Source organism: Thamnophis sirtalis, unplaced genomic scaffold, assembly GCF_051295495.1.
Source record: "Thamnophis sirtalis isolate CommonGarterSnake01/CBP01778 unplaced genomic scaffold, rThaSir2_p1.2 scaffold_1, whole genome shotgun sequence".
NCBI classification, from domain to species: domain Eukaryota; kingdom Metazoa; phylum Chordata; class Lepidosauria; order Squamata; family Natricidae; genus Thamnophis; species Thamnophis sirtalis.
In genome coordinates, this window is record NW_028261381.1 from 134864601 (window position 1) to 134892582 (window position 27982).

The window sequence follows — 27982 nt, forward strand, 5'->3', positions numbered from 1 at the left end:
AGGCAGTTGCTTAGTCGCCTTTGCTTCGCCAAGGACCCCTGTTAGCGTTGCTGGGCAAAACGAAGCTGAGACGCGGGGCCTAAGTAGGAGGTGGGGGGGGGGGTGTTAGCGTGGCGTTATTAGTCGCCTGCGTAGTTTATGGGGATGGAAATGGACCCGTTGCTCCACGCCTTGAGTTATTTCAGGCGGAGGAAATTCCAACTCTGTTCGGATCTGTGTTCGCAGGTGCTGGAAAAGGAGCCTGGCGATCAGGTAATGAAGAGAGACAAGACAGAAGCTGGACGCCTGGATGTGATGTTTCCGAGTTCAGGAAAAATGTAAAACTGGGCCTTGGGTGGATGCTTTGATTTAGTAACTGCTCTTTTTATATATATATATATATATATATATATATATATATGCAGATCTTTTTGCTTTTCGGCGCGAGCGTTTTGTAAAATGTCTTTCCTGCACCTCGTATTCTGTACGGCGAATTAGCTGGAATAAGATAATAATCCAGGTTTTTTTTTAACTCCAGCAGTGCTCATAACTGGAATCCCTACCTCCCAAGATCTCAAAATTCTAGTTTATTTAATTAAAATATACATTTATAGCTTATTATTAGATAATTTTGAGATAGGTTACAAACCAATGAATAGCTGACATGTCAAATCCAGGTGGTTCTCCTTTAACAACCACTCATTCAGTCACCGTTCAAACATGTGATGGCACTGAATCCCTGGTACCTGATGCCAATGCTTAAAATTTCAGCTGTTGCAACATCCTGAGGTCACATGATTGCCATTTGCACCTTCTTTTCTGGCTTCCTACAAGGAATCACAGCAGCAGGAGGTTGCAGATGATGATCACGTGATGTCCTCACTTAACAATGATGCAGGGTTTAACATGCCAGATGTGCTGTCACTAAGCAGCATGGCCGTGATATGCTGTATGACTCACTTAGTGACAGAAATGTTGGTCCCAAATACCATCATTAACCGATGGTTAACCGAATTAATAGAATGTGTGGATGACTTTGGGGGACAAGGGATATAAATGCAGCCTATCTGATAAGGGGGGGGGGGAGCCTGCAATCAATTAATAGTCAGACAAAGAAAACTTAGGAAACCCCCCTCCCCCCCAATTGATCAGACTCTTAAAAGTGTCATCAGGAAGTTTTTACCTTTAAAGTTGCAAAACTGATGTCAGCCATCCCAGGTAAACCAGTCAGGATACAACTAGATGAGCTAAATTTACTTTATTATGAGGCTAAGTTAACAGAACCTTGCATGTCTGAAGTTACAAACGTACCATAGTTTCTTGGCCTAGAAACCAGGAGCCTGTGAGTTCTAATTCTGTGTTAGGCATGAAAGCCAACTGGGTGGCTTTGGGTCAGACGCACTCTCATCCCAACTCACCTCACAAGGTTGTTGTGGAAAAAATTGGAGGAAGTAGTACTAGTATGTTTGCCACCTTGAGTTATTTGTAAAGTAATAAAGGTGGGATGAAAATCTAATAAATAAGGATAGCATGTAAGGCAGATGCAAAGTCTTGCCCCACCTATCACAAGAAGTTTGTTTAGTCCAGAGGCCTTTATTAGGACTGTCAGATCTAAGTTGCAGAAATTCAGATGATCATAGATAGGAGCAGAACATTACAGAAAACTCTTATTTGGCCTCTGTGCAATGGTGCTAAACTGGTTTATTTAACCGTAGTTTTAATAACTATAGTAGTCTTATAAAAACAATGTTTTGAAAAACATACAAATTGCACTTGCTTTATACTATCTTACTCTCTGTCAAAACCAAACCAACCACATTGTACCTGAGCTTGATGTGTAAAATCTGCAAATATGTAACTATCTCTCATGCTATAATTAAAACTAAAATGTTATCTAGGATAAAAGCTTCAACTACTTGTGCATCTATAGCAAACATTAAAATTGATAAAGCCAAAGTAACAACATGTTTATGATTAAGTTTCCACCTAAAGAAGCTCATATGTTTGCTTAACTGAAATGCAGAACCATATTAAAAAGAGCCCAAGGCCAACAGCACACCAGGTCTTAATGGCCTTTCAAAAAAATTAAAAAGGATCTGGCCAATCTAATTTCAGGAGTAAGGATGTTCCACAAGGTGGGTGCAACAATAGAGAAAGTACTTCTGGATCTCACCAATGTAAATCTCTAGCTGATGGTATTCTCTGTGAGATTGAGGTAGGCCGTTGTATCAAGGGGGAGGCAGTTCCTCAGAACTCTTTAGAAGTATTCTGCTTAAAATACTAAAAGCTATTTGCTGCAGAAACTGGTTCTGCACTATAATTCTTTTAGATATATAAGTGACATCCATACTACAGAATTGGAACATATCTTATAAGATCTTCAGAGCATTAAGTTTTGAAATATAAACATAAGCACAAGATATATTTTTGATGATTGGTTATGGATGGGTGGTGCCTAATACCAAGCAATGTACTATGAATTTGGAAAGAAAGTGAGATCAAGCTGTCCTCCTTAGAGCAGTGTTTTTCAACCACTGTGCCGTGGCACACTAGTGTGCCGTGACATAGTGTAAGGTGTGCCGTGGGAAAATTACTTTATATATAGTCAATATAGGCACAGAGTTAATTTTTTTAAACATTTTCTAATGGTGGTGTGCCTCGTGATTTTTTTCATGAAAAAAGTGTGCCTTTGCACAAAAAAGGTTGAAAAACACTGCCTTAGAGTAATCTTCCTTTTTAGGCCAGCAAGCTATCTAAATCAAAACTGCCCTCACATATACAAAAGCTGTGCCTTTAGCATGCCTTAGCGTACTTTCAGTGTCTATTCCTGTCCTGTACACAATAATATTCTGCACTTTTGATAAGCAATGTTAAATCTATGACTCTCATTGTGTTATATCACCCTTTCTATATGCATAGAATACAGTTACGTTTCATCATCTCCTTTTTAGGAAATTGCTAAAAAAAGGGGCATCCTGGTTTTCTAAATGTACTGTTTTAATGTAGACTTGCCTTTTTGTCTTTCTAGTACATTTTTTTTGTATTTAGCATACATACATACATACATACATACATACATACATACATACATACATATTGTTTTCAGCAAAAAGTCTATAAGGGATTTCAAATCACTGATAAATATAGTTGTTGATCTTTTTCTAATTTATTTTGTCATCTCTGCTAAATTCTCTCACCTTTACCAATCATTTCTCTGCTGTGGATATTTAAGAATCTTTCCATTTTTTCAGCATTTAATAGTCTGGCAGGCTTTTTGGATTTCTTTCTTCATTCTCTTTCTTTATACCCTTAATCCATTTTGTCTTTTCATAGATTTAATGACATAGTCCTATTACATTTATCTTATTTTGTAAATTCAATTTTTTCCCTTTAATATCAGACAATCAACACAGGCCTGATCTGTTTATTTTATTCCAAAATAATATCAAAAGCACTTTTGATATTATGTCTTTATTTCACATTAATACTGTCCCCTTTATCCCTTTCCTAGTCAACATTTTGCTGTTGTTGTTTTTAAAAAAATTAAGGCGTTGTTTTCCTCTTTGTTTTTCTTTCTGTAATTCAGAAAGAATGCTAACTCACTGGGAAGCAACTATATGAATCCATTCTTAAATATGATAATGATGAAGTGTGCATTGTGTCTTCAATTAAATGTGTTTCTGATACTAGAGGGCAGGATTCAGGAAATTTAGTAGGATTTCCTTTTAAGTAAACATACTTTATTTAAAATTAATTTTTGTGAAAGGGTCTAAATCAGCTATTACTGCCAGAAATAATCGTTCATTAACCTTATTAAACTCATTGTAGCTTCTTTGTTTATAACTATAGCATGACCTAAAAGGAACATATTTCTGTCTTACTATCTTGGTTGATCATCCTGATCGCTTGCCTAATCTGATTATTGTTCTTTATGTTCCATATGTCAATTTAAAGACCAGGAAACAGTACCGATTTATAATACTGAAGTACTCAAAGAAAAATAGATGAACAGCATATGTTGAATTGCATAATTTTATGGTTTTCTTTGCAAATGTACATATTTTAATTTTCAGATTTTGATTTTAAAGTTTCTTAGCTCATCCTAATATTTCACTGCTGATTTTACTTTAACTTTATGTGGTAACGAAATGTTCGGAAACCAACCCACAAGATTGGAGAACGAATCTTCATTCTTATAAAAGACAGTTAAATGCTTTACTATTTAACAAATATATTTTCCCAGCAATTTACTCCCTTATCAGAACTGATAAAATTCTTTAGATTACTGCAATGCTCTCTTGCATGAATCTTCCCTTGAATTGTACCCCGAAACTTCAATTATTCAGAACATGGCAGCAGCTATGGGTGTCCATAGATTTGCCCATGTAACATCTCTGATGTGTGAGCTGTATTGGCTCCTATTTCTTTCCAGGTGCGATTTAAGGTACATATCACGTTAATATTAAATATCATAAGGCCAAGGGTATATGACCTTTCCCTTAGGATATCTATCCATCCTGCTAGGTCAGATAGTGTAGCCATGTTTCTAGACCCTTTTCTTAAATATTGCCATTGTGTGGGTGCTAGGAAGTGAGCCTTTTCTATGGCTGCCCTGTCCTGTGCAACACTTCCACCTGAAGTGTTGGTAGGTCTCTACCTCCCAGCCTTCCATAAAGTCCTGAAGATTTGGCTTTTCCAACAAGCACTGGGATAACATGAGGTGATTGTATATTGAAAACTTGGCTTTGGCACCATTTTTTAAAAAAATGGGTTTGGTTTTGATAATTTTAGTATGGCTTTTATGCTGCTTTAATTTGGAGCCCCCCTCCCCGAGTTTGCTATAAGATGGACAGCTATATAAATGTTTTAAATAATTAAATATATAAGCCAGTAAGAGATTTGGAGTGGAGGTCACCATAGGTTACAGAGTACTTCATGCAAATAGAAAGTTTCATTTGATACTTCTTTGTTCCTCCAGACAGACTAGTATTTTAAGAAAAGTTACATAGTAGTTTATATAACTTATATATTCATTTTCTAATAAATTCTGGAAAAATATATGAGATTAAGCACTTCATTTATTATATTTTATTGATTTAATATAAATATGTTTAAAATTGTTTACATGACTTATAACTTAAGTGTCATTTTGAATGTACACTAATCGGCATACATTAAAATGAAATTTCATTGTCTACAGCTCTCAAAGGGTCACCACTTCCAATATACAATGCATAAACATGACAAAATAAATCAATAAATAAAAAAATTATGCAAATACCCACATATGACACTATTTTCAAAATATATGTAATTTGAATCTGCATTACATCTGAGTTTATCTTTTGCCAAAATTTAACTCACATGGTTTGTTCGATTTTTCATTACGTGAATACAGCTTTTGTGGTCTGTTCGCTATGATTTATGAGTTAATACATTGTGTTTTGTTCAGTAAACCATTTTCTAGGAAAACTGGATTAATATGTATGAGCCCTAACTATCTATATAATTTCTAAATCAGTCATTGTTACTTACTCACTGAGTTTATATATAAAACTAAATTAGGACATTTGGTTAAACAAAAAACTAGTGGCCAAGCTTGCACATAATAATAAATAAATCACATTATGGCTTATGACTGAGAAATAACAGGCATGTATCATCAAGCTGACTCTTCGCCAAGAGAAAGGAAGGCCTCTTCATTTTTCATTTATATTAAGTACACTTTTGTTTAAAAAAGAAGTAAGATTCACTAGGATTCTCTATGATTCCCATTTCACCATTTTAGTATTAGACATGTTCTCTGCCTTGAGTTATTTATAAAAATAAAGGTTGGATAAAAATTGTAAAAAGAATTATATGGAAACAGGGTTATTGGCTATCATTAATGTTAATATTTATTGGGACTATCTATTAAAATCCTCTCAACCTTTTGGACATATTTAAATGATTTCATATAGTTAGAATGTATTACAAAATAAATACCATATAGGCCCATCTTAAGTTTATTTTGATACAAAAATGTATTTTAAGAAGTGAATGAATCAGTACAATAAAGCAGGCCTGTAATATATGCTCTTCTCCAACTAAGTCTTTTATTACATTTGTTATTTGTGCTTAAAGCAGGTAAACCTCCACCCTGTCATCAGGATGAATTAATGCACAAGATCAGCATATTATTCCTAGATTGATGTGTTATTTCTGAAGATGACTGGAAAGAAGGGGGGAGGGGAGGCAACTTGAGATCTTAATTGGCTTCATTGCTTCAGGAATCTGGCTGCTAAGACAAAGCGTTCTAAGAGTGATCACATGATATCCAGTGTGCAATATGAAGTCAAACTGATTTGTATAGAGTTCTAAAATGCATAAATTTATTTATTCAACTTCTGACAAGCAAAGTCAATGGGGAAATCACATTCATTTAACAACCATATTACTAATTTAACACCTGCAGTGATTCACTTAGCAAATATGGCAAGGAAAGTCATAAAATGGGGAAAAACTCACTTAACAAATTTAGCAACATAAATTTTGAGCTCAATTGTGGTCATAAGTGGAGGTATACCTAGGTTTTTAGGGCCTTGCAAAAAGCTAACAGAGTTGGGACCATACTGATCTCTGGAGGAAGAATGTCCCCTAGAGCAAGGGCCACTGCAGAAAAAGCTTACCTTCTGATCCCCACCAGCCAACATTTTTTGGCTCACGGGATCTGCTGCATGTCCATTCTGCTCAGCTTGGTTGGATGGGTAGAGACTTGAAAAAAAGGTGATCTCTCAGGTATCCTCGTCCTGATGGGCGTTAAAGGTAACCACCAGCACCTAGAAATTACACCTGGTGTTACCTGTGTCTTGTACCCAGCATCATTTACTATCTGCTCAGCTACACAAATCCTTTTATTTCCTTATCAATATGTAGTTAAATATTCAGTAGTATCACCTACAGATTCCACCTAATTTGAAATGGAACACTTTCTATTGCTTATAGGTGAGGGAGGAAGTAGAGTACATGATACTCTCCCTTCAAATGTAATATTGGGAGTGACTGAGCCTTTGTGAATGCGTTCTCTGCATTCTTCTTGAGGTCCTCCTCACCTATTTCTCTAGTAGTTCTGAAATGTTTTCTATGTAATATTTGCATTGAAGACTATAATGCAGCCAAGATCTCAGTATCCCAAAGCCCTTTTTCTTTCTCACAAGTGTCAAATAATCAACTGCTGGCCTATTGTATTCTATTTGATTTTTAAAACATTGAAAGCATTTTGTAGACATTTTAGTTTACTGGGCTTTGTTTCCTCTCCATCTTTATTTTAGGCTGCATGGTGTTTAAAAATGCGAGCATTGACGGAAATGGTTTATGTGGATGAAATTGAAGTGGATCAGGAAGGCATAGCTGAAATGATGCTGGATGAAAATGCAATTGCACAAGTTGCACGTAAGCTGCATTTATATCTGCTCCAAAATCTATTGCAAGAAGCAACTCATGATTCCCTTTTAGGATTTTCCAACATTCCTTTTCAATGGTTTATTTCTTTTTTCTCTAAAGGCTGTTCTATGGAATGAGTGACTGCTATCAATATTAAACTATTATCTTGCATTTTCTTTTCTTTAAAATTATTATCTTCAGTGATATAATACATAATACAGTGAAGTAATACATTTTATGTCAATATTGCAGTTTAGAATTCAAGCTTGCATTTCGTGTTAAAATGTTCATATGCCTATAAAATATAAATTGCCTTTAGTGAGTAAATAATCTTCCTGTACACTTTGTATTTGATCAATACAGCAACAAGCTAAGAAATTGATCTTCAAGAAAAATCCCCAGTGCACTAATTAAAATCTCCAGTTTTAATTATGAATGTAATTCCAGCTCTGCACAGGTAACATTTTGTCTGCATAAGGGGATTATCTTCCCTTTACAGTTTTGACTGATTCTGAGTCCTATTACGATGTCGTGGTTAAATGAAGCAGTGCATTTTTAAACAAACAAATAATAGCATTAGATTTTATTTGTGGCACTTCACTATTCATCTGTGCTTTGCATCTTCTCTCTTTGGATTTTTATTTAAAAAAATACCTGGGAAAGGGAACCAAAAGATAAATGGAAAAAGAAAGATATATAGGAAAGTACCTATAAACATGATTTTGTTTGTTTTGTTTCTTTGTTTGTTTGTTTGATAGGACCTGGTACTTCACTTAAAATGCCTGGAACTGGTAATGGTGCTGGGCCTAGCAAGGCTATCAGGTACTGTACTCAGTTTCTTAGTGAGGTTAACTGATTTGGTAATTTTTTTTTCTTGTACATAAGTGATAATCTTCACATAGAATTATAACAGAGAGAAATAGATGTATTTTATTTCTTACATTTTGAGACTAGCTGATTTGAGCTTTTTGTAATTGTCATCCAGGTGGCAGCTACTATTAAATTCTTTTCATTTGAACTAGTCAAGATAAGCTGGTGTTTTTCTTTCTTTCTCCCTGTTCAGCCCTTTCCATTTTGTCCTGTATTTTGTGTATCGTAAGCCTAAGAACTGGCAAGAGTTATCTAATTATTTATATTTTAAGTTACTTTAGAAGTCTTCTTGCCAAAGAATGGAGTAAAAATTTAAAAAAATTGCATCTCTGTAAATAAATTTTATAGGAATCATAGCAGTTCTTTATAGCTCCTTTGTGGTTGTTCCTATATATTCAGAAATGTCTATCAAGTTGTAGTCATGGACTGAACTTTGGGTCAAGAAATTATTCAGCTGTGCTTTGTTAAATAGACATATAAAATACATTGTTAATTTTACCACCACCTCAAATTGCAAGTGTGATATCTAGTTGGAAATCAGTTTTCTAGATTACATTCTATGAAATACCATCAGAGATTTAATAAAGTTCTGTGAAAAAAACATCATTGGTTGCTTTTTTGTATTATAAAAGGACAATTAGCTGAAGGAGACCTTCCATCTACCGTATTTTCACCCATATAACCCGTGGGTTATATGCGTTTTTTACATGCACAGCGCCCCTTGCGGGTTATATGCGTGGGCGGGGTATACGGAAAATATTTTACACGATCGGAGGCTTGCACAGGCTTCTTTCTCCGTTTCTTCCCCCACCCCGATCTCAGCTGTTTCCTTCTCCTCCGTTCCTTTCCTCTTCCCCAGCTTGCGCAGGCTTCTTTCTCCGTTTCTTCCCCCATCCTGATCTCAGCTGTTTCCTTCTCCTCCGTTCCTTTCCTCTTCCCCAGCTTGCGCAGGCTTCTTTCTCCGTTTCTTCCCCCACCCCGATCTCAGCTGTTTCCTTCTCCTCCGTTCCTTTCCTCTTCCCCAGCTTGCGCAGGCTTCTTTCTCCGTTTCTTCCCCCCCCATCTCAGCTGTTTCCCTTCTCTCTTACTTGGCGCGGGTTATATGCGTGGGCGGGGTATACGGAAAATATTTTACACGATCCCGAAAACCCGCGGGTTATTCGCGTGGGCGGGTTATTTGCGTGGGCGGGTTATATGGGTGAAAATACGGTATTTACTATTATTTTTTTCAATGTGTTTTTCTTGCTCTAAAAGGATGCAAACTTAAAATGATTTTTGTTATCTATAGTGGAACAGAAAGTGCGGGAATATTTTTCTGTCTCATTATGGATGATAAATCCACAATTTTGTTGTAGTCTTTAATGAAATAAGAAACTACTCGTAGGTATGCATTTTGTCAATATATTCAAAGCCCAACATGTTCTATAGCCAAATAAGTTTGGGAATACATTACAAGCAGTAAAAGTGTAAACAAAAATAGGAATACAAAAAGAGGTCTCACATTGTAAAAGATAACACAGATGATCTCCCTCAAAAAAAAAAAAGAATTATGTAAGTTACATTTAATGGGGTAGTGAGTAAATCCTATATGGGTATGTACTAAATAATGATAAATGTAATACATCATTTTGTGCATAGGAAATTGATTTAAGGCATGTATATCTATATTAATAGTTCCATATGGCAATCTGTACTCTTTTTGATTTTGCAAATAGCAATAAATGCTTCTGTTTATCATTTTATCATGATGCTCTTCCATGTCTGGATTATTGCAGGCCAGTGACACAAACAGGGCGACCCCTGACAGGTTTTGTACGACCCAGCACGCAGGCTGGGAGACCAGGTAGCATTGAACAAGCCTTAAAGACTCCAAGAACTGCTCACACTGCCCGTCCAATGACTAGTGCTTCAGGGAGATATGTCAGGCTTGGAACAGTAAGGATCCTCCTACGTTTGTATTCTTGGAAATTGGAACTATATGTATACAGCATAGGAAGGATTATTAGGTGTGCCCCTCCCCGATACTTCCCCCCCCTGCTATATTAAAACTAATAGCATCTTTGTTTGTTTACATGATCAGATTTTTGAAAATATGGGTATTCTATATAATACTAATAGACTTTGCTTATTATTGCTTAAAGATCAAATGTTCCACAAAATACACAAATATCCATTTATGCATAATAGTGAGGAAAAAACACAGTGTGGTATTATAGTCCTGTAAACCACATTGGATTTAGCAATGCTTTATATCACATACCTTAAATAAATATTATGTTTTCACAGTTGCCTTGTATTGAATTTTAAAGCAAATTATAGTCTTTTTTTACTGTTTGGTACTTGCTCTGCCTGTTACAGATAACAAATGATATGTTCCATATTTTCCTGTGCTCTTTATTCTTCCCATTTTATTGTCCTCGTTATTATGTAGTAACATTTCATTCCACCCAATGACCTTTGTTATTGGGTAGCTGAGACATGCTAACAATAGAAGAAAGATGTAAAGCAAATAAATATTTTTTCAGAAAGGGAGATTCCTATTGATTACAGTTTACTGGGAGCTGTCCGAGTTATATGACTCTGGATGGGCACTATAGAGCCAATTTTCTGTTAAGCTCCATTGCCTCTGTTGCTACTAAGGAGCAGATGAAAGTCTAGTTGACTCAACTCTAGGAGCAGTGGCAAAAGCTGGGAGTTGTGCAAGTGTTACAATTTATTCTCATGTAATATTTTTTTATAGGCACTATATTGATTTCTCAGAATTGTATACTGTATTGCCAGTTATAATTCAAATGTGGTGTATCATTTAGTTTGATGCTTTTTCCCACCACAGGCCTCCATGCTCACTAATCCTGATGGTCCTTTCATAAATATATCTAAACTGAATTTAAATAATTATGCTCAAAAACCAAAGTTGGCAAAGGTATGTGCTTGTTTAATGTACCATGCTTGATTTGTTCATTTTAAGTCTTTCCTGTTAATTAAAACAGGTGTTAATAGCTTTTGTGTTTTTACTATTTTTTTCAAGAGAGATGCCCAAATTCAGTGTAGTACAATTTCTCAGCCCAGAAAGTAAAAAGACGCATGAAGCCTGCACCAGGCCTCTTGGCCTTCCCTATACCCCTCAGACACCCTGTACTTCTCACCTTACCTTGCTGCCTCTCCACTCAGGAATGAAAATCCTCCCTGCCAAAACTCAAGCAGTATCTTCAGCCCCTGAATGAGGAAGGACACTTGCATACAACCTGCACCAGGCCTCTAAGGGCGTCCCCTATACCCCTGAGACACCCTATACTTTTTACTTTACCACCTTTCCATTCACGACTGAAAATGCTACTTTGATTTCAATTCTCTTTCATTTCCAGAGGCTCGGTGACAGAGCTCCCTGCTGAAGGATTTCAGCTCAAACTGGAATGCTTCAGCAGAGAGCTTCCTGCAAAAGGATTTCAGATGTATGAAAGCAGGCATGAAGGATTTCAGTTCCATGAAATCAAGCATGGAGCCGAAATCCTCCTGCAGGGAGCTTTTTGTCAGCCAACCTCCTAAGATGAGAGTGTATTCTCTTGGTAGGTGGCAGCAGCTTGCACCCTTCCCTACCTGTTTCCCCATTGGTTTTCTGGAGAAGCTGGCAGAGAAGATTGTATATGGTAATCATATAATTATGGGGCACTTGGCAAGTTATTGTAAGTGCAAACAGGTTGGCAAGTACCAGATGGCAATCGTGTGATTGCAAGATGGTGATGTGACCTTTGGCAACAACTGGATGTGCTTTACAGGGCGTAAAACACCCTTTCTTAGGCTGTCGTTAATTTGAACCATTGTACATTGAGGACTATCTGTTTTTACAGTGTGATCAGTTGTTCAAAGCAAAAGTTGATCTTCCAAGATAATTTTCAGAGCATCCAGTTTTTCAGTAATGAACACCCCCCCCCCCTTTCTTCTGTGATAAATACAGTAACAGCAAGTTATAAAAAATAGACAGTTTCCCTAGCTTTCTCCGAGGCTTTGGAACAGAATGATGTGTCAGCCTCTGTCGACTAATTGGTTGCTTGGTTTGGGGAGTATATACTGTATTTTCCCTTGGGGTGCTTATATTTTGGTTTTTGTATTTGTATTTTCTCCTTTTAATTGTAAACTGCCCTGAGTCATTGGGAATCACATGGTCTATAAATTGTAATTAATTAATTTCAGGTTTAAGATTAAGAATTCTTGCCTAACAAGGCAGTAACATTACATAGTTTTTTGAAATGTGAATTCTTTATTGCATTCAATATTTTTACTAAATCTGCTTTTAATTTTAAATGAGCTAATAAATACTTATTTCTAATTAAATGTAAGTAGATCTTATTTGCCACCAATTTGATGACATATTTTATATTTGTTTTTTCACAGGCTTTGTTTGAATACATTTTTCATCATGAGAGTGATGTTAAGAATGTAAGTACAGTTATTTTAAAAAAGGTTAATGTTTATTCTGTTTTTATTTTGAATGTGAGAAATATGTAAGAGTTGAAGAAAACAAATTCCTTATTGCTTTCATCTATGATAATGGTACTGCATTTTCTTCCTTCAGAAAAATATACAATGTATTGCTTTTGGTTGAGTTCAGTTTTTTTCATGTTAAATAATTTAAACTTAATTTGTTTTTCAAATGATTCTTGTTTGCCCCCCAAAAATATACTGGTCAGTTGAAATCAACAGATGGTTTCTGAAATCAACTGGTTTCTGAAAACAGTTGCCTTTTCGTGTTAAAGAAATACTGATGGATTGATTGATTGATTTCCATCAAATCAGTGTCAGTTCTTAACAAACGTGGATAGATTTTTCCATGATAATATGTCCTTAATCTTCAGCTTCATGAAATATATTGATGTCTAAAAGCGTTTTTAAGGAAAACCATATCTATATTAAAATAAGTATTAAAGTATTAAAATAAAAGTAGGAACACCAAATGTTTATTATTTCTAAACTGGAAAAATATATAAACATGTAACTCCCTGGAGATACATATATATGTGTATGTGTGTGTGTGTGTGTGTATGTATGTATGTATATATACCATGCACACAGACACATGTATGTATGTATGTATGTGTATGTATATATGTATATGTGTGTGTGTATATATATATATATATATATATACATACATACATACATACATACATACATACATACATACATACATATATATATATATATATATATATATATATATATATATATATACATATATATATATACATACATACACATACACATACATACATACATACATGTGTCTGTGTGCATGGTATGAATAAACTATATTGCAAAAAAAAAAAGATAGGATGACAGAAGCTGTATGAATGAAGAGACTCTGAAAGGAGGTTGTAATGTTCAACATGGAAGTTTTCACATTTTTGTAAAGTATCAAAATAGGATACCTTGGACTCTTCCAATAGATTTTGCAATTAAGTAGTTCAGTTATGCAAACAAACTATTCTAAAGAAATACCAGCCTATCATTCTTGTTTTTCCTTCCAAGTATAGATTTGTGGAAGACTGGATATCAGATTTAGGCAACAATGAGATGTTGATACATCACATACAATACTGTAAATATCCCCCCTCTTTTTATTGCAGTGTAACAGAGTTCTAGAATGGAAATTCAAAACCATTTGCATCTTGAAAAGCTTTGGGATTTACTGAGTTCAAGGGTAAATTAACTCTGGCAAACTGTCTTTGCCTATAAATATGGTGAGAGACTTCATTGCCCAAAGGAATTGATCTGAATTTTAATCAGTATTTAAATGACTTAATATGTTGATCACAGAGAAGAATTAAAATTATTACACCTTTGTCCTTTGAAAGAGTCAATAGTGTGTGGCTTCATTGCTTTATTGAAGATGTCTTATTTTTCTTTTCTTGACATTTGCCAAGAAATACAAGTGGCTTTCGTCTGCAGTGAGACAAGGTCTTAGCATAAATGTGTTTCTATATCTGCAGTTTGGGATTTGTTTTTTGTTTCTTCATGGATATGCAAAACTATGGATGATAGTTTACTCATGCAGAAAATAAGGGTTAGATTGTCTGCACAACACAGCTTTATGTGTCCATATCCTCTGCATATAAGCTACTGGTAACTCCCTCCTTGTTTATTTTTTATTAAAATTAATTCTGCACTACTGACTTTTAATTTCTATATAATTTTTGATAGGAATAATACTGGGAACTAGCATTCATTTTTTACTTTCTGATTCTTAATTGTCTAGAAGTAATCTAATTGCTAAAATATCTAAATATGGCATTGAATACTGGTAGCATACTGATACCTGATGTGATCAAATGCTGGTTAAGTCATTAAAAGTCTCCCAGCCTTATCAGTATATAAAACACATAATCAATTAAATGTTAGTCCTTCCCTTCTTCCCCCATTGCCATCCAGGATTTTAATTCCTAATATTCCTGGCTGACCAACCGCACTCAATGTGTAGTCCTCAATGGAACTGCATCTTCATGGAGGGAAGTATGCAGTGGAGTACCCCAAGGCTCTGTTTTGGGCCCAGTACACTTCAACATCTTCATCAATGATTTGGATGAGGGAATAAATGGGGAACTCGTCAAATTTGCAGATGACACCAAGCTGGCAGGAATAGCCAACACTCCAGAAGATAGGCTAAAGATACAGAAGGATTTTGACAAACTTGAACATTGGGCACTATCTAATAAAATGAAATTCAATGATGAAAAGAGTAAGGTTCTACATTTAGGCAAGAAAAACGAAATGCACAGGTACAGTATAGGTAGTACCTTGCTCAACAGTAGTAACTGAAAGGGATCTTGGAGTCCTAGTGGAGAACCATTTAAATATGAGCCAGCAGTGTGCAGCAGCTGCCAAAAAAGCCAACACAGTTCTAGGCTACATAAACAGAGGGATAGAATCAAGATCACGTGAAGTGTTAATACCACTTTATAATGCTTGGTAAGGCCACACTTGGAATACTGCGTTCAGTTTTGGTCACCACGATGTAGAAAAGATGTGGAGACTCTAGAAAGAGTGCAGAGAAGAGCAACAAAGATGATTAGGGGACTGGAGACTAAAACATATGAAGAACGGTTGCAGGAACTGGGTATGTCTAGTTTAATAGAAAGAAGGACTAGGGGAGACATGATAGCAGTGTTCCAATATCTCCGGGGTTGCCACAAAGAAGAGGGAATCAAACTATTTTCCAAGGCACCTGAGGGTAGAACAAGAAGCAATGGGCGGAAGATAATCAAGGAGAGAAGCAACTTAGACCTGAGGAGAAATTTCCTGACAGTTAGAACAGTTAATAAGTGGAACAGCTTGCCTCCAGAAATTGTGAATGCCCCAACACTGGAAGTCTTTAAGAAGATGTTGGATAGCCATTTGTCTGAAACGGTATAGGGTTTCCTGCCTAGGCAGGGGGTTGGACTAGAAGACATCCAAGGTCTCTTCCAACTCTGTTATTGTATTGTATATCATTCAGGTTTCTTGATGCTTTTCTCAAAATAATTTATTGTATTAAAAAAGTAGCTCATTTATCTAAACTGTTGTAAGTTTGCTTTTCATTAAGGGCATGCCTTGTTTATATAAATAGAGGAGGCTGTAGTGAATTATGGATGTGATGTGTTCCATAATGAAAAATTGGAGCATATGAGGGATTAGGGAAGTATTTATGCCTTTGCACAAAATGCTGAACTTGCAATTAACTACAGAAAATTTATGTAAACTTTTTCAATATTTAATTATGCATGTACTAAATGGTTGGAATGATCCAATTTAAGGAATTAGTACTAAAAATGGAAAATATTAAATTATATAAGGGGTAGAGCAGTTTGAGCAATTTTTCAAATGCCTTTATTAAGAAAGCTTTCAGGTTTGAATAGGTTAAAATGCCATCAATGATTCTTTTGTTAAAGAAAAGGGAAAATCTAATATATTTCTCTGATTTAATCTTATAGTTTTTTTACAACCTGCTAAATATTCAGTGTATATGTTTTTTTTCTCCCAAAATTGAAGATGACCTTTGTAAATTTGCTTCCCTTTCAAGGCTTTAGATTTGGCAGCATATGCCACACAGTATGCCCAATTCAAGGACTGGTGGTGGAAAGTGCAAATTGGGAAGTGTTATTACAGGTAAACCAGGAACCGAATTTGTCTACCTTTATATCCCATCCAATTTTATGTCATGTGAATTATATAAATGTTCCCTCCACCGTTCATCTAAATAATTAATAAAAGTGTTGAAGAATACAGAATCCAAGATTGAACCATGCGGTACTCACTTTATATTTCTTCACAGTTGGATGAACAAACATTAATGAGCGCTATTTAAATGGAATGTTCAAGGAAATTTACTTAATTATCACTCCATCCATCTCATACTTTGCTAACTTGCTAATTAGACTCCCTTGGGATACTTAAGGGTACCTTAACTGATTTGCTGAACGTGGACTAAATTCCCTCCTTTAAAAAAAATTGGGAAGAGTGTTTACCACCTCAATTGCTAGCACTTCACCCATTTCACAGGATTTCTGTATATATAAAGTTCAAACCATCAGCAAGTTTTTTTCAATATGATGTTGTAATTTATCCAGTCCTGGAATTTTAACTCCTCCAAATACACCCGAATACAAATATATTCCTCAACTTACAACAGTTCATTTAGTGACCGTTCAAAGTTACAACAGCCCTGAAAAAAGTGGCATGACCTTTTTTCAGTGATGACCTTTGCAGGATCATGAAATAAAAATTCAGATGCTTAGCAACTGGTTCATGTGACCGTTGCAGTCTCCCGGGGTCATGTGATCACTTCGCGATTTTATGACAAAGAAAATCAGTGAAGTATCCTGATTCACTTAACAATCAGGTTAGTAACTCATCAACTGCAGTGATTCACTTAACAACCGAGGAAAGGTCGTAAGATGGGGAAAAATCCACTTAACAAATGGGTTAAGAAATTTTGAGCTCAATTGTTGTAAGTCAAGGACTACCCTTGTGAGTGTGTATGTGTAATTTTTTCATTAATATATATTAAATCACACACACATACACATACATATATATATATATTAATCAGTTGCAAGTTTTTATATTTCCCGTTCATTTTACTCTTCATAATTGTTGTACATGTTTGTAACATATCTCCTTTTTAGAAAAAAAAAACCCTACCTAAAGTAGAAATTATACCATTTCTGCATTCTGCATTTTCTTCATTGAGTAGGTGTGGTTTGATTTAGTTTATTAGATTTATATACTGCCCTTCTCCCAAGGACTCAGGGTGGCGTACAACATTAAAAGAAACATATAATACAAAAGTTTAAAAAAAAATTAAATAGAATATCCCAAACAAACCCAATTAGAATTAACAATAACATTTTTTTAAAAAAAATCGAATTAAAATTAACAATGATCAATAATTTATTTTGTTCAGGCCAGGCTGGCTTGCTGGAAAAGCCAAGTTTTTAGGGTGCATCAGAAGGACCGGAGGTTGGGGATTATATGAAGCTCTGGGGGCAGCTCATTCCAGAGGGAAGGCGCTCCCACAGAGAAGGCTCTCCCCCTGGGGGTCGCTAGCCGACATTGTCTGGCCGATGGCACCCTGAGGAAGCCAACTCTGTGGGATCGTACTGGACGGTGGGAGGCTACTGGTGGCAGTAGGTGGTTTCGCAGGTATCCTGGGCCTAAGCCATGGAGCGCTTTAAAGGTCATAATTAGTAGCTACTTTTATTTTATTTGGAACATAAAAAAGCATTTATCTTATCTCATTTTGTTATTTAGCCTTTTTAATTTCATTTTTACAAATCAAGTAACTTGTAGAATATATATTCTCATTTTTAGTGGTTTTAATGTATAATTGTAAAATATAACCCATTTACTATTAGTTTGTTGGCTTTAATATAATTTTCATTATAAATTTTTCCAGATTAGGATTATACCGTGAAGCAGAAACACAGTTTAAATCAGCTCTCAGACAACAATATATGGTAGATACAGTACTGTACTTGGCAAAAGTAAGTTGGCATTTGTAATTTAAAAATGATTACAAATCATTATTTTAGACAAATGGCTTGGAACTCTTGGATTATAATTAAATAATTAGTTTTTCAGTTGCTAATGCTTTTTTTAAATCTCCTGTAAGAAAGGATACTTTGGAAGCTTTTTCTACTGCTACTGCTGTTTGCAACACCTGGGTAAATCTAGGTTTAGAATATCATTGCATTGCCTGTTTAGCTGTGATGCTGGTGGCAATAGAAATGTTTTTGTATGGTTTCCCCCACCTACCCATCCCATGTACAAGCATTAACAAATAAGTTAGTTATTTGAGATCAGTCTCCTGAAGAAATATCCAATATATAAGACCATACTGCTAACCTGTCACTCTTGAAAGCTCACTGCCTGCTGTGTCTTGCTGAAGGCCTAACAGAGAAGCCTGCTATCCAAGGTGAAAAAATGTAACCAGTGGTATCATGAGCTGGAATAAATGAACTACCCTATTTTTTGGAGTATAAGACGCTCCAGAATATAAGACGCACCTAGATTTGGGGGAGGAAAACAAGGGAAAAATATCTGCCTCTGTCTCCCAGCAATTTGCCTCCTTGCAACAAACAGTACAGACAATATACACTGTTTGTAGTGTTATATTTCAGACTATATTTGTACAGATGCTGTTAAAATGTGCTTTCTGGAAGTATAGTTATTCTCTGCTATTTAAAAGAATAGCACTTTTTAAAACAATAGCACTGAGCCTCTTCAGATCAAGCATTTATTTTAAAAAGCTTCTTCATTTTGTTACCTTTACAATAATAAAGCAGCCTTTAAAAAATAAGTCTAATAATTTGAACATTCTATAGGCATTTATAGTTGTTGACTTACCTCCTTGCAGCAAACAGCCCGATTAGCACACACACAAAAAACCTGCCTCCCAGCTATTTGCCATGTGGAGCAAACAGCAAGTTTTACTTTCAATTTCTCCCGATGATCAGCTGTTGGGGCTGCAGGGATTGCTATAGCTTATTGAAGCCTCCGCTGTTTGCTGCAAAGAGGTAAATTGCTGAGAGCAGAGGCCAAAGGGTGGGGGCTGGTGGGTGGGTGGGGCTACATTTGGTGTATAAGACGCACCCAAATTTTCACCCTCTTTTAGGGGGGGAAAAGATGCATCTTATCCTCCGACGGTAGTTCTGCAGAGGGACACAAAACAGTTGCTTTAAATATTTTAGAGGAGTAAAAAGAATGCTAGTAGTTTTTAAACCATGTTGATATGGTGGTGTGGCATTATCTGAATTTTATCCTGGAATATATGCAGAGGCAAAATATGGAGAATTGTTTTCTAACTTTAAATGTAGCTGTATGCATAGACTTAATATATGTATATATGATTTAGTTGGCAGCTGATTTTCATGGCTATAGTTATTATAAAAATCTTAACATTGATGGAACTATACCCATGTATTTGGCCAGGTATATTCCCGCTTGGATCAGCCTTTGACAGCTTTAAATGTTTTCAAACAAGGTTTAGAACGATTTCCTGGAGAAGTTTTCCTCCTTTGTGGCATGGCCAGGATTCATGAGGTATGCAAATCAAGTTTTTCTCCTGCATCAACAGGATAATTGATGAGTATGCCCTCAAACAGTTGTTTGCTTTAAATTGTAGCACAAATATGTGCAGATAAGTTAATGGTAAGGAGGCAGAATGGGGGAGCAACTTTAAAACTAGGCTTATGGCTTCTTTGTCCTAAAATGTAAGAATAGGAGAGCTGACCTATTCTCTAGCTTCAGCAATTCCTCCTCTAGTATTTTTTAAACTGTTGCAATAGCTTTAGGTTTAAAATCTAAATATCAAGAACTGAAATTTGGTATTTTAGTTTATCATTGAGTTACAGCTCTTCTAGCTTCCACTGAAGTAACTGCTTGGACAAAGGAGTCATTACCATACAATCCTACACTCGCTTGGTTAAGGAACGAGGACATCATTCCTAAACTGAGTCTAAGATTGCCTGTTTAGAGATTAGATATGATATGTGTTCTACTGTAGGAAATAAATCTTTTAAAAATCTTTTGGTAACAACTGACAGAAAATTATATAAACAAGCAGAAAAGGCTGTTTCTTTGCTGAAGAAAATGGATGTTGTTATGTAGTACTGAAATAGGAAATAACCAAAAACATATGGCTACTTACTTTTAGTAAGCTAGAAAAAATGGTGAACATATAAAAGAAAAACTTATAATTATATGTGATTAATACATACATGCACATCTTTTCAAATTTATTTGTTCTTGTTCAGTAAAATTAGAAGAGATGTATTTTTATTCACCCTAACTACATTTGAAGGATATTTAAGGAATCACAACACTCTTTTTGTTTTTATTAATCATGTGTAATTTAAAATACTTTTATCTTTTCATCTGTTTATAGGAAATGAACAACATTTCTACGGCTGCAGAATACTATAAAGATGTCTTAAAACAAGATAATACCCATGTGGAAGCCATTGCATGCATTGCAAGTAATCATTTTTACTCTGACCAGCCAGAGATAGCTCTACGTTTTTATAGGTAAGAAGATAGTGTGTATATATATGTAGATAGATGATAGATAGATAGATAGATAGATAGATAGATAGATAGATAGATAGATAGATAGATAGATAGATAGATAGATGATAGATCTTTTCAAATAGTTAAATAGAATAAAAATAAAAAACAAAATGGATGGGTAGGTGAAAAGTATCTTAAATCATACACTCAGTCGGTTGTCTGTCAAACTTAAGAATTATAGCCCTGATAGGAACATACAAAGAAACTACTGCTTAATTTTTGTACTAAGACATCCATAATAAGTGTTTGTAGAAATATAAAATTCACACAAAAGTAGTTTGTCGCGAAAGCAACTGCCTGTGAAGGCTCCTGGATTGGGGTTGAAAGGCGAAAGCGGAAGCAGTATGCTCCATATTTGGGTAGACCAGGTTGCCCTGATAGACCGGTCTCACCAGAAAAAGCACTGTTTGTAGAAATATTTAAAATGCAGAAGGAAATCTTGAGTTGCCTCTACATATCTACCAGTTCTGTTCCACAGTCTCAAGGTAGCCTAAAACAGATTCAAGGTCCCCATTATTTCCCACAGTGTTGATAACCCTGGGAACACATGGAGTGATTTGTGGTCTGTCCTCAACTGATTAATAAGACAACATAAAAATGGTTTTCAAACATTCACCCATCTACCTATATTTTTAGTGCTCATTTTCCAAGAGATTTTTCCCATCAAATTTGTTGCAAGGACTACAAAGCTATTAACGGACTATTGTCTTGCATTTGAAATATTAATGTACTAAAAAGACCTAACATGTGGGAAACAGGGAAAGAAACACCCACACACAACACACACAAACGTAATATAGTTTTATTACAATGCTTCATGTATTTCTGATAATATCTCCTGAGAATGTGGCAAACATTTTCTGTTAACTTTTTAACAATTATATATAGATTTTCTTGTCCAGAGTATATATTTGCTGTCTAAATAATATATTATTGACATAATGATGGTTGGACTTTAAGGTACTACACAGTGTTTTGAACAGCAATTTCCTTTATAGTAGGAGTGCCTTTTTAGAGGGCTAAATTTGATGGTTCTAGTCCAGGGGTCCCCAACCACCGGATTGCAGCCCACTACTGAGCCTTGAGCCTTTTGGAACTGGTGATGTGCATGTGCATGTGCCCACCATTTGCACGGATGGAATACACACGCACTCACCTACCACTTACACTGAACCATCCCCTCTCCCCACCGCTCCCACCGTCTGCAAAGCCAGACAGGTTAGGGAACTCTGTTCTAGTCAACAAGGCTCGATTCTTGGGGGAAGGAGAGAACATGCTGATCATATTGAAAATGAGGGAAAAAGAACTATTGCACCCTGGTTTCTTCTTATATTCAGTATAGAAATACAGAGATCATGTACCCTGAAATTTGCATGAGCACAAGAAACTTTCAAGAAGCATGCTCCAAAAATACAAATTGACTTATTTACTTTTTATATTGAACTAGGCGACTCCTGCAGATGGGCATTTATAATAGCCAACTCTTTAACAATCTAGGCCTTTGCTGTTTCTATGCCCAGCAATATGACATGATTCTCAGTTCATTTGAACGTGCACTATCTCTAGCAGAAAATGAGGAACAAGCTGCAGATGTGTGGTACAACTTGGGACATGTAGCTGTGGTAAGAGTAATGCTTGTTAAGAATACTTGGATGGGATATTTATGCACAAATGTATAGAGTATAGCCCAGAAAGTGTTAGTGGCATATAACCTACTTATCAACTATCACACGCAAGAAGAAATATTTTTGCATGCTGTGTATCACAATACATTTATTTCCTCTTGAAGAAGATAGGAACAGTCTCAATGGAGGGTACTTATACGGTATGTTGCTGTAACGAAGACTGATGTAGACTGCCTGAAGATTTTCCAAACAAAACTTTCACAGCATGTACATTTCAAGGGTAAAACTTCTCATGGAGAAGCAGCCTTTGAGAGGAAGTCTTGGTTCAGTTAAATCTGAGATGACTTCTGAAAACTTCCTTGTAAAAATAGATCTCATTTCTGTGTATTGATAATTGAAGTGAAAGATTGAAAAAAGAAAGTAGGCTAACTGCTAACATAAAGATTTTAACACTGATCTAATAAAATTATTATTACAATTTGCTGAATTCACTTTACTAATAAAAAAATTAGTAAAAATTTGAAGATATTTCTCAGGAACGAATAACCTGCAGTTTTAGTGACTTTTTATTGCAGCCCCCAAAACTCACCAAGAGGGCTAAAAATGCTGGCCTTGCTTATTCAAAGACACCCTGCAACTTTCCAAGAGGCATGATGACAGTACCACAAAAGGGAAGGAAATATGAGGATTACAAATGATGTAAATAAACAAAATGCAGCCCCAACTAAAGGAAATATGTTCATTCCAGACTTACAGGAATTAGAATAGAATATTCCTCTTCATGAATAGTTCTAGTGGTCTAATTTCCCAAGTTAAATGCATGTTTGCATCTTATAGCTATAAATGAGTTCTGGCAGAAAGTGGTAGATTATTTGGTAATTTTGTCAAACTGAAATAATGCTTGATATTGCCTCTTTTCTTATGCTTTCAAGAAATTTAATACAAGTTCTACTGAATCCAGTAAAAATTCCAGATAGTACAACACTGTTTTCTACAATGATAAAATTAGGAATCATTTGTTTTGTAAAATGGGCAGCAATATAAATTTGAAAAATAAATAAAAATGGAAGAATTTAATTCCATTCCCACTTTTTTTTTACAGAAAAGGTTTGAATGGAAGCCCTAACTCTTAAGTGTTGTTTTAAAAAACCCATGTAGTCACAAATCTTGCCAAAATTACATTCCTATTATATGGAACATCTTTACACTCTCTTTTGATACTCCCAATTCAACCATTTCAGGACTAAGGAAGCAAGAGTGACACACATAACCATATCTCCTTTCCAGATTTATAATATCTGAATAAGGAAAAAAATACCTGGTATATAGAAACTGTGGACATATTCTGTGTTTTGGCTTCTCAGGGAATAGGTGATAGAAATTTGGCTCATCAATGTTTCAAATTGACTTTGGCTAACAACAACGACCATGCAGAAGCCTATAATAACTTGGCTGTGTTGGAAATGCAAAAAGGTCACATTGAGCAGGTTAGTATACAATTTAAAGGAAGGTGGGTCTTTACGTTTCTATAGCTAATGTATTTTAGGAATAATGTCCTTTGAAGTGATTGAGAACCATGGTAATGAAGTCTGGTAGGTTGCATCAATGGTAGGCAAAGCAACTGTGCCAATGCCTTTAACCAATCCAGAATGAGGTAGGAGAAGGTTTGTTTAAACTTGATATATACAAAACGTAGTGTTGCAGCAGCAGAATATTCAACAGATTTACAAAACGTTCCAATTCTTCCTATAGACTGTACCAATAAAGCCGTAATGAGTGTTTTCAATTCTTTATCCTCTAAATCAGAAATGTTTTCTGATTCTGGGATCGGTCTGGCATAGAACTGTTTTGGCTGAAACACCACAAATGTTTTGCAATTTGGAAGATTAAATTCTGGAAAACCAGAATGGCCAGCTCAACATAATATAGAGTAGAAAGACATTTGTGCTATCCTTATTGAGTCAATTATGTTACAAACACTGTAACTTGGTAAAAAAAATATGATAGATGTAAAGCCACACCTAATCGATCCTCCAAGAAAAAGAGTTGCATGTAGAGTGCATTGTAAAGTAAACCCAGTGTCGGTCCTGAAAGACGTGAAACTCTTATTTGTAGCATTGGGTGCCATGCCCAAGCCAAAAGCACTGTTGAAAAATGAAAATGATGTAATTGTTTTATATATATATATGAATTTTATATATGAATTTCTCTGAATACGTTTAACCAGTATAGAATTTAAGATTTGCTCTTTGGATGTGAACAAATTAATTGCAGTGCTCCTCAACTTGGCAACTTTAAAATGTGTGGATATAAATTCCCAGAATTCCCAGCTAGCATGCTTTAGTTTAGCAGATGAATGATAGCATAAATTAAGTTTCAAAAATATACTTTAATTAAAGCTCTATTCATAATTATCAGTTCTTTCAGGCCTACTGCTTCAGTATTCTAGCAGTTACCATGGAAATTATCAAATATACATCTGCACAATCCTTTGCTGTAATAAATAAAGATCATATACAGTGATGTCTGCGTAGCACTGTAGTATGTATATATATATATGTGTAGCATTTTTCCTTTTAAATATTTTCTAAGCTGTCTTTACAGCTTAGTTTAATGACTATTTCCCCACCCCATCCCATACCTACTAATTTGCTCTGCAGTTCAGCAGACATGTACATTTCTGGTACTGAATATTGCATATCCAAATTGATGGTGAGCACGCAGTTCAAATCTTCATATAATTCATAACCATGCAGTTGGACCAGGTGCACAGACCATCTTTCAATTTGGAGATTAGAGGAAATTTCCACTGTTTTATCCAAACCACTGGTTGTATTCAGAATTTTATACAGAGTAGTTAGTGTTGAGGTAAATGGTAACAAACTGTACCTTCCAGAATAACATATTTAATTTCAGTCATAGCACTAAATCAGATCTAGACAAATGGTTATCTGCAAGCAACATATAGCATGGAGGCAGGTCCGTTGGTTCATGTAGTGCCCCAGGCTTGGGAACTCAGCCAGGTCTTTAAAATTTTATGGAAGGCTAACGAAGTTGGGGCCATTATAATCTCCAAAGGGAAGATGTTCCACAGAAGAGCTGCCTCTGAAAAAAACTTGTCTTCTAGTTCCCATCAGCCAACATTCTTTGGCTGACATGCCCATCCTGCTGGCTCTAATTGGATGGGTAGAGATACTTGGAAAAAGGTGATTCCCTCAAGTACCCAGCCATGTACAGTGTTTTAGGAAATCACCAGCACCTTGAATTGCATAAAGCACTTGTCATAAGAATAGAGCTGTAGGGTAAAAACTCACAAGAATGGCTTTGTAATAGGTACAATTCTGTTTGCACCTTTCCCAGCACAGGATTTTACTAAAAACAATTTCTTAGTTTCAGAGTACGTTCTACTGCTTAAGTGTGAATATATATAATTTTGCATAATTGTATGTTGTTAACTATTTATAAACTGCCTAGAATCCCCTAGGAACAGTTAAGTGTATTTAAATTATTCTATATTGTATATATAGTTAAATAGACCAGTGATCTGACTTGGTCTAAGAAAAGTTATTACATTAGTATTACATGGGACAAACTAAGATGGAAAGGGGGTGTAGAGTGCCTTGACCTGTACCAATATGAACACTGTTTCTATGTTTTAGGCAAGAGTATTTCTGCAGACGGCTTCATCAATAGCACCTCATATGTATGAGCCACATTTCAATTTTGCTGTCTTATCTGAAAAGGTAATGTCATCACCCATTTTTTTCATATGTTTATTAGTTTATATATCTTAAGTATTTTTGTCCCGAAATTTGCCTGGAAATATGTTAAATCAGTTTACAAATAATCTGATGTACCTAGAAGATTTGACAAAAAGGAAAATAGGTTGGAAAAGAGAAAGAAAAGCAATACATTCATGAATTAAACTTTTACTGCAGAAGTCTTATATAATTTGTACATCTGAAATATTTGTTCCAATCTCATCCTAGCAATCCATGCATCTGTACTGTGTTCAAAGACAGCCCCATGCAGAGTGCCTTAGAGTTCAAAATGAATAGGGCATGAACTTTTTGAAGTAAATTGGGATTGTGCCTTTTACTGTATATGTTAGAATATGAATATTTTAAAAGTGAATCATTAGATGAAATCTTAACATATAGGGCTGTTAGTAGCGTTTCTATGTCATTTGGTATATTTGCTTTTCTGCAGGTTGGAGATATTCAGAGAAGCTATATAGAAGCTCAGAAGTCCAAAGAAATTTTTCCAGAGCATGTCGACTCTCAGCAACTTATTAATCAGTTAAAACAGCATTTTGCCAGACTTTGATGTACCTCCCACCAAAGAAAATAATCATTTTTCTTCAAAATTGCAGACTTACACAAAATTACAAAGAAGTCTCAGAATATTTTTACATTTATATATTGAGAATTTTAGTTAAACTGGGTGCAAGCTGAAGATTGTTATTCTCTTGGATAGTTAAAAGCTGCTTTAGTAGAATATTATCTTTTTAAAAAAGAATCCCTGAATAGTAGCAGCATTCATTTTAAGTATGTTAAGTGAAGCAAGGCAAATTTTAGTTTACCTCATAATGAGTAATGGAAATATTTCCAAATAAAGGAAACAGCTTAAAAATATATCCTTGTTGTTTCATTCCTTTTTCAAGGAAGCTTGAATTTACTGCTTAATTGTAGTGTTTTATCTTGTTACAGTAAGCACAAATGAAAAATTGTTTAACTTTTTGTTGCACCAGAGCAGGTTTAGACTATAACTTTTATTTAGGAAAATTATGTGAAAAGCACAAATGTTAAAAGCACCCATAAAAAATTATTCAAGTTTGTAAATGTGTTGATGAACTAAGAATGTACATGTATCCCTGTATTGTTAATACTCAAAATCTGGTGTGTGCTGTCTCCATGGGTCAGTTCATGACACACTTTGCTCATGATTTTGGGATTTATGAAGGCTGTATACTAAAAGGAATGATTGGTATTTGCAAACCAGAGCTTATTTCTTTCACTGTCTAAGTGGGCATTAATGAGGCAGCAGAAACAGAAAGAGAGCTACAGTTGGATCTGTAGCTTCAAAGCAATGAAATTTGAGAGTGTGTACAAATCTGAATATCTGACCCCAATGGGATAGGTTGCCTTGAGAAGGAAAGGCAAAAAAGCAGTGGCTATGAAATATTTGCCCTCCTTAATTTTCCTTCATTTCTGAATCCAAATTGAATTCTGGACATTTGCAGTGAGAGTTTTGAGAAGGTGTAGATCTGCAGTAAAAACTTCCATCTCATACCATGGATATTTTTGACAACTGATGCATATTCTGGTATTTTTCCTACTGTTACTTTCAGTGAAGGATCATTTGTTTTAACTTTCAAGGGCATTTGATCCTTAATATGTAGATAAAATGCTTGGTTTAACTTTATTTTACATTACTTCCTCATGTCTTTTTATTGTTACAAGTAATAAATGCCATTTATCTTTGCA

At 35.3% G+C, this 27982-nt stretch overlaps 1 protein-coding gene across 3 annotated transcripts; it reads left to right on the forward strand.

The window, feature by feature from the left end:
• Nucleotides 1-66: 66 nt before the first annotated feature.
• TTC8 (tetratricopeptide repeat domain 8) lies at nucleotides 67-27982 on the forward strand. Of its 3 annotated transcripts, XM_014076121.2 has the most exons (14): nucleotides 67-252; nucleotides 7290-7410; nucleotides 8160-8223; nucleotides 10047-10206; nucleotides 11105-11194; nucleotides 12664-12708; nucleotides 16325-16410; nucleotides 18200-18287; nucleotides 19735-19845; nucleotides 20690-20829; nucleotides 22319-22493; nucleotides 23861-23983; nucleotides 26156-26239; nucleotides 26706-27982. In XM_014076121.2, exons 1-14 carry the CDS (start codon nucleotides 139-141, stop codon nucleotides 26820-26822), a joined length of 1518 nt encoding a protein of 505 aa, XP_013931596.1. In that variant the 5' UTR covers nucleotides 67-138; the 3' UTR covers nucleotides 26823-27982. The 3 variants fall into 3 exon arrangements, with proteins under 3 accessions (XP_013931596.1, XP_087581446.1, XP_013931597.1); XM_087725320.1 differs by lacking the exon at nucleotides 19735-19845; XM_014076122.2 differs by lacking the exons at nucleotides 67-252; nucleotides 7290-7410 and adding an exon at nucleotides 7762-7858.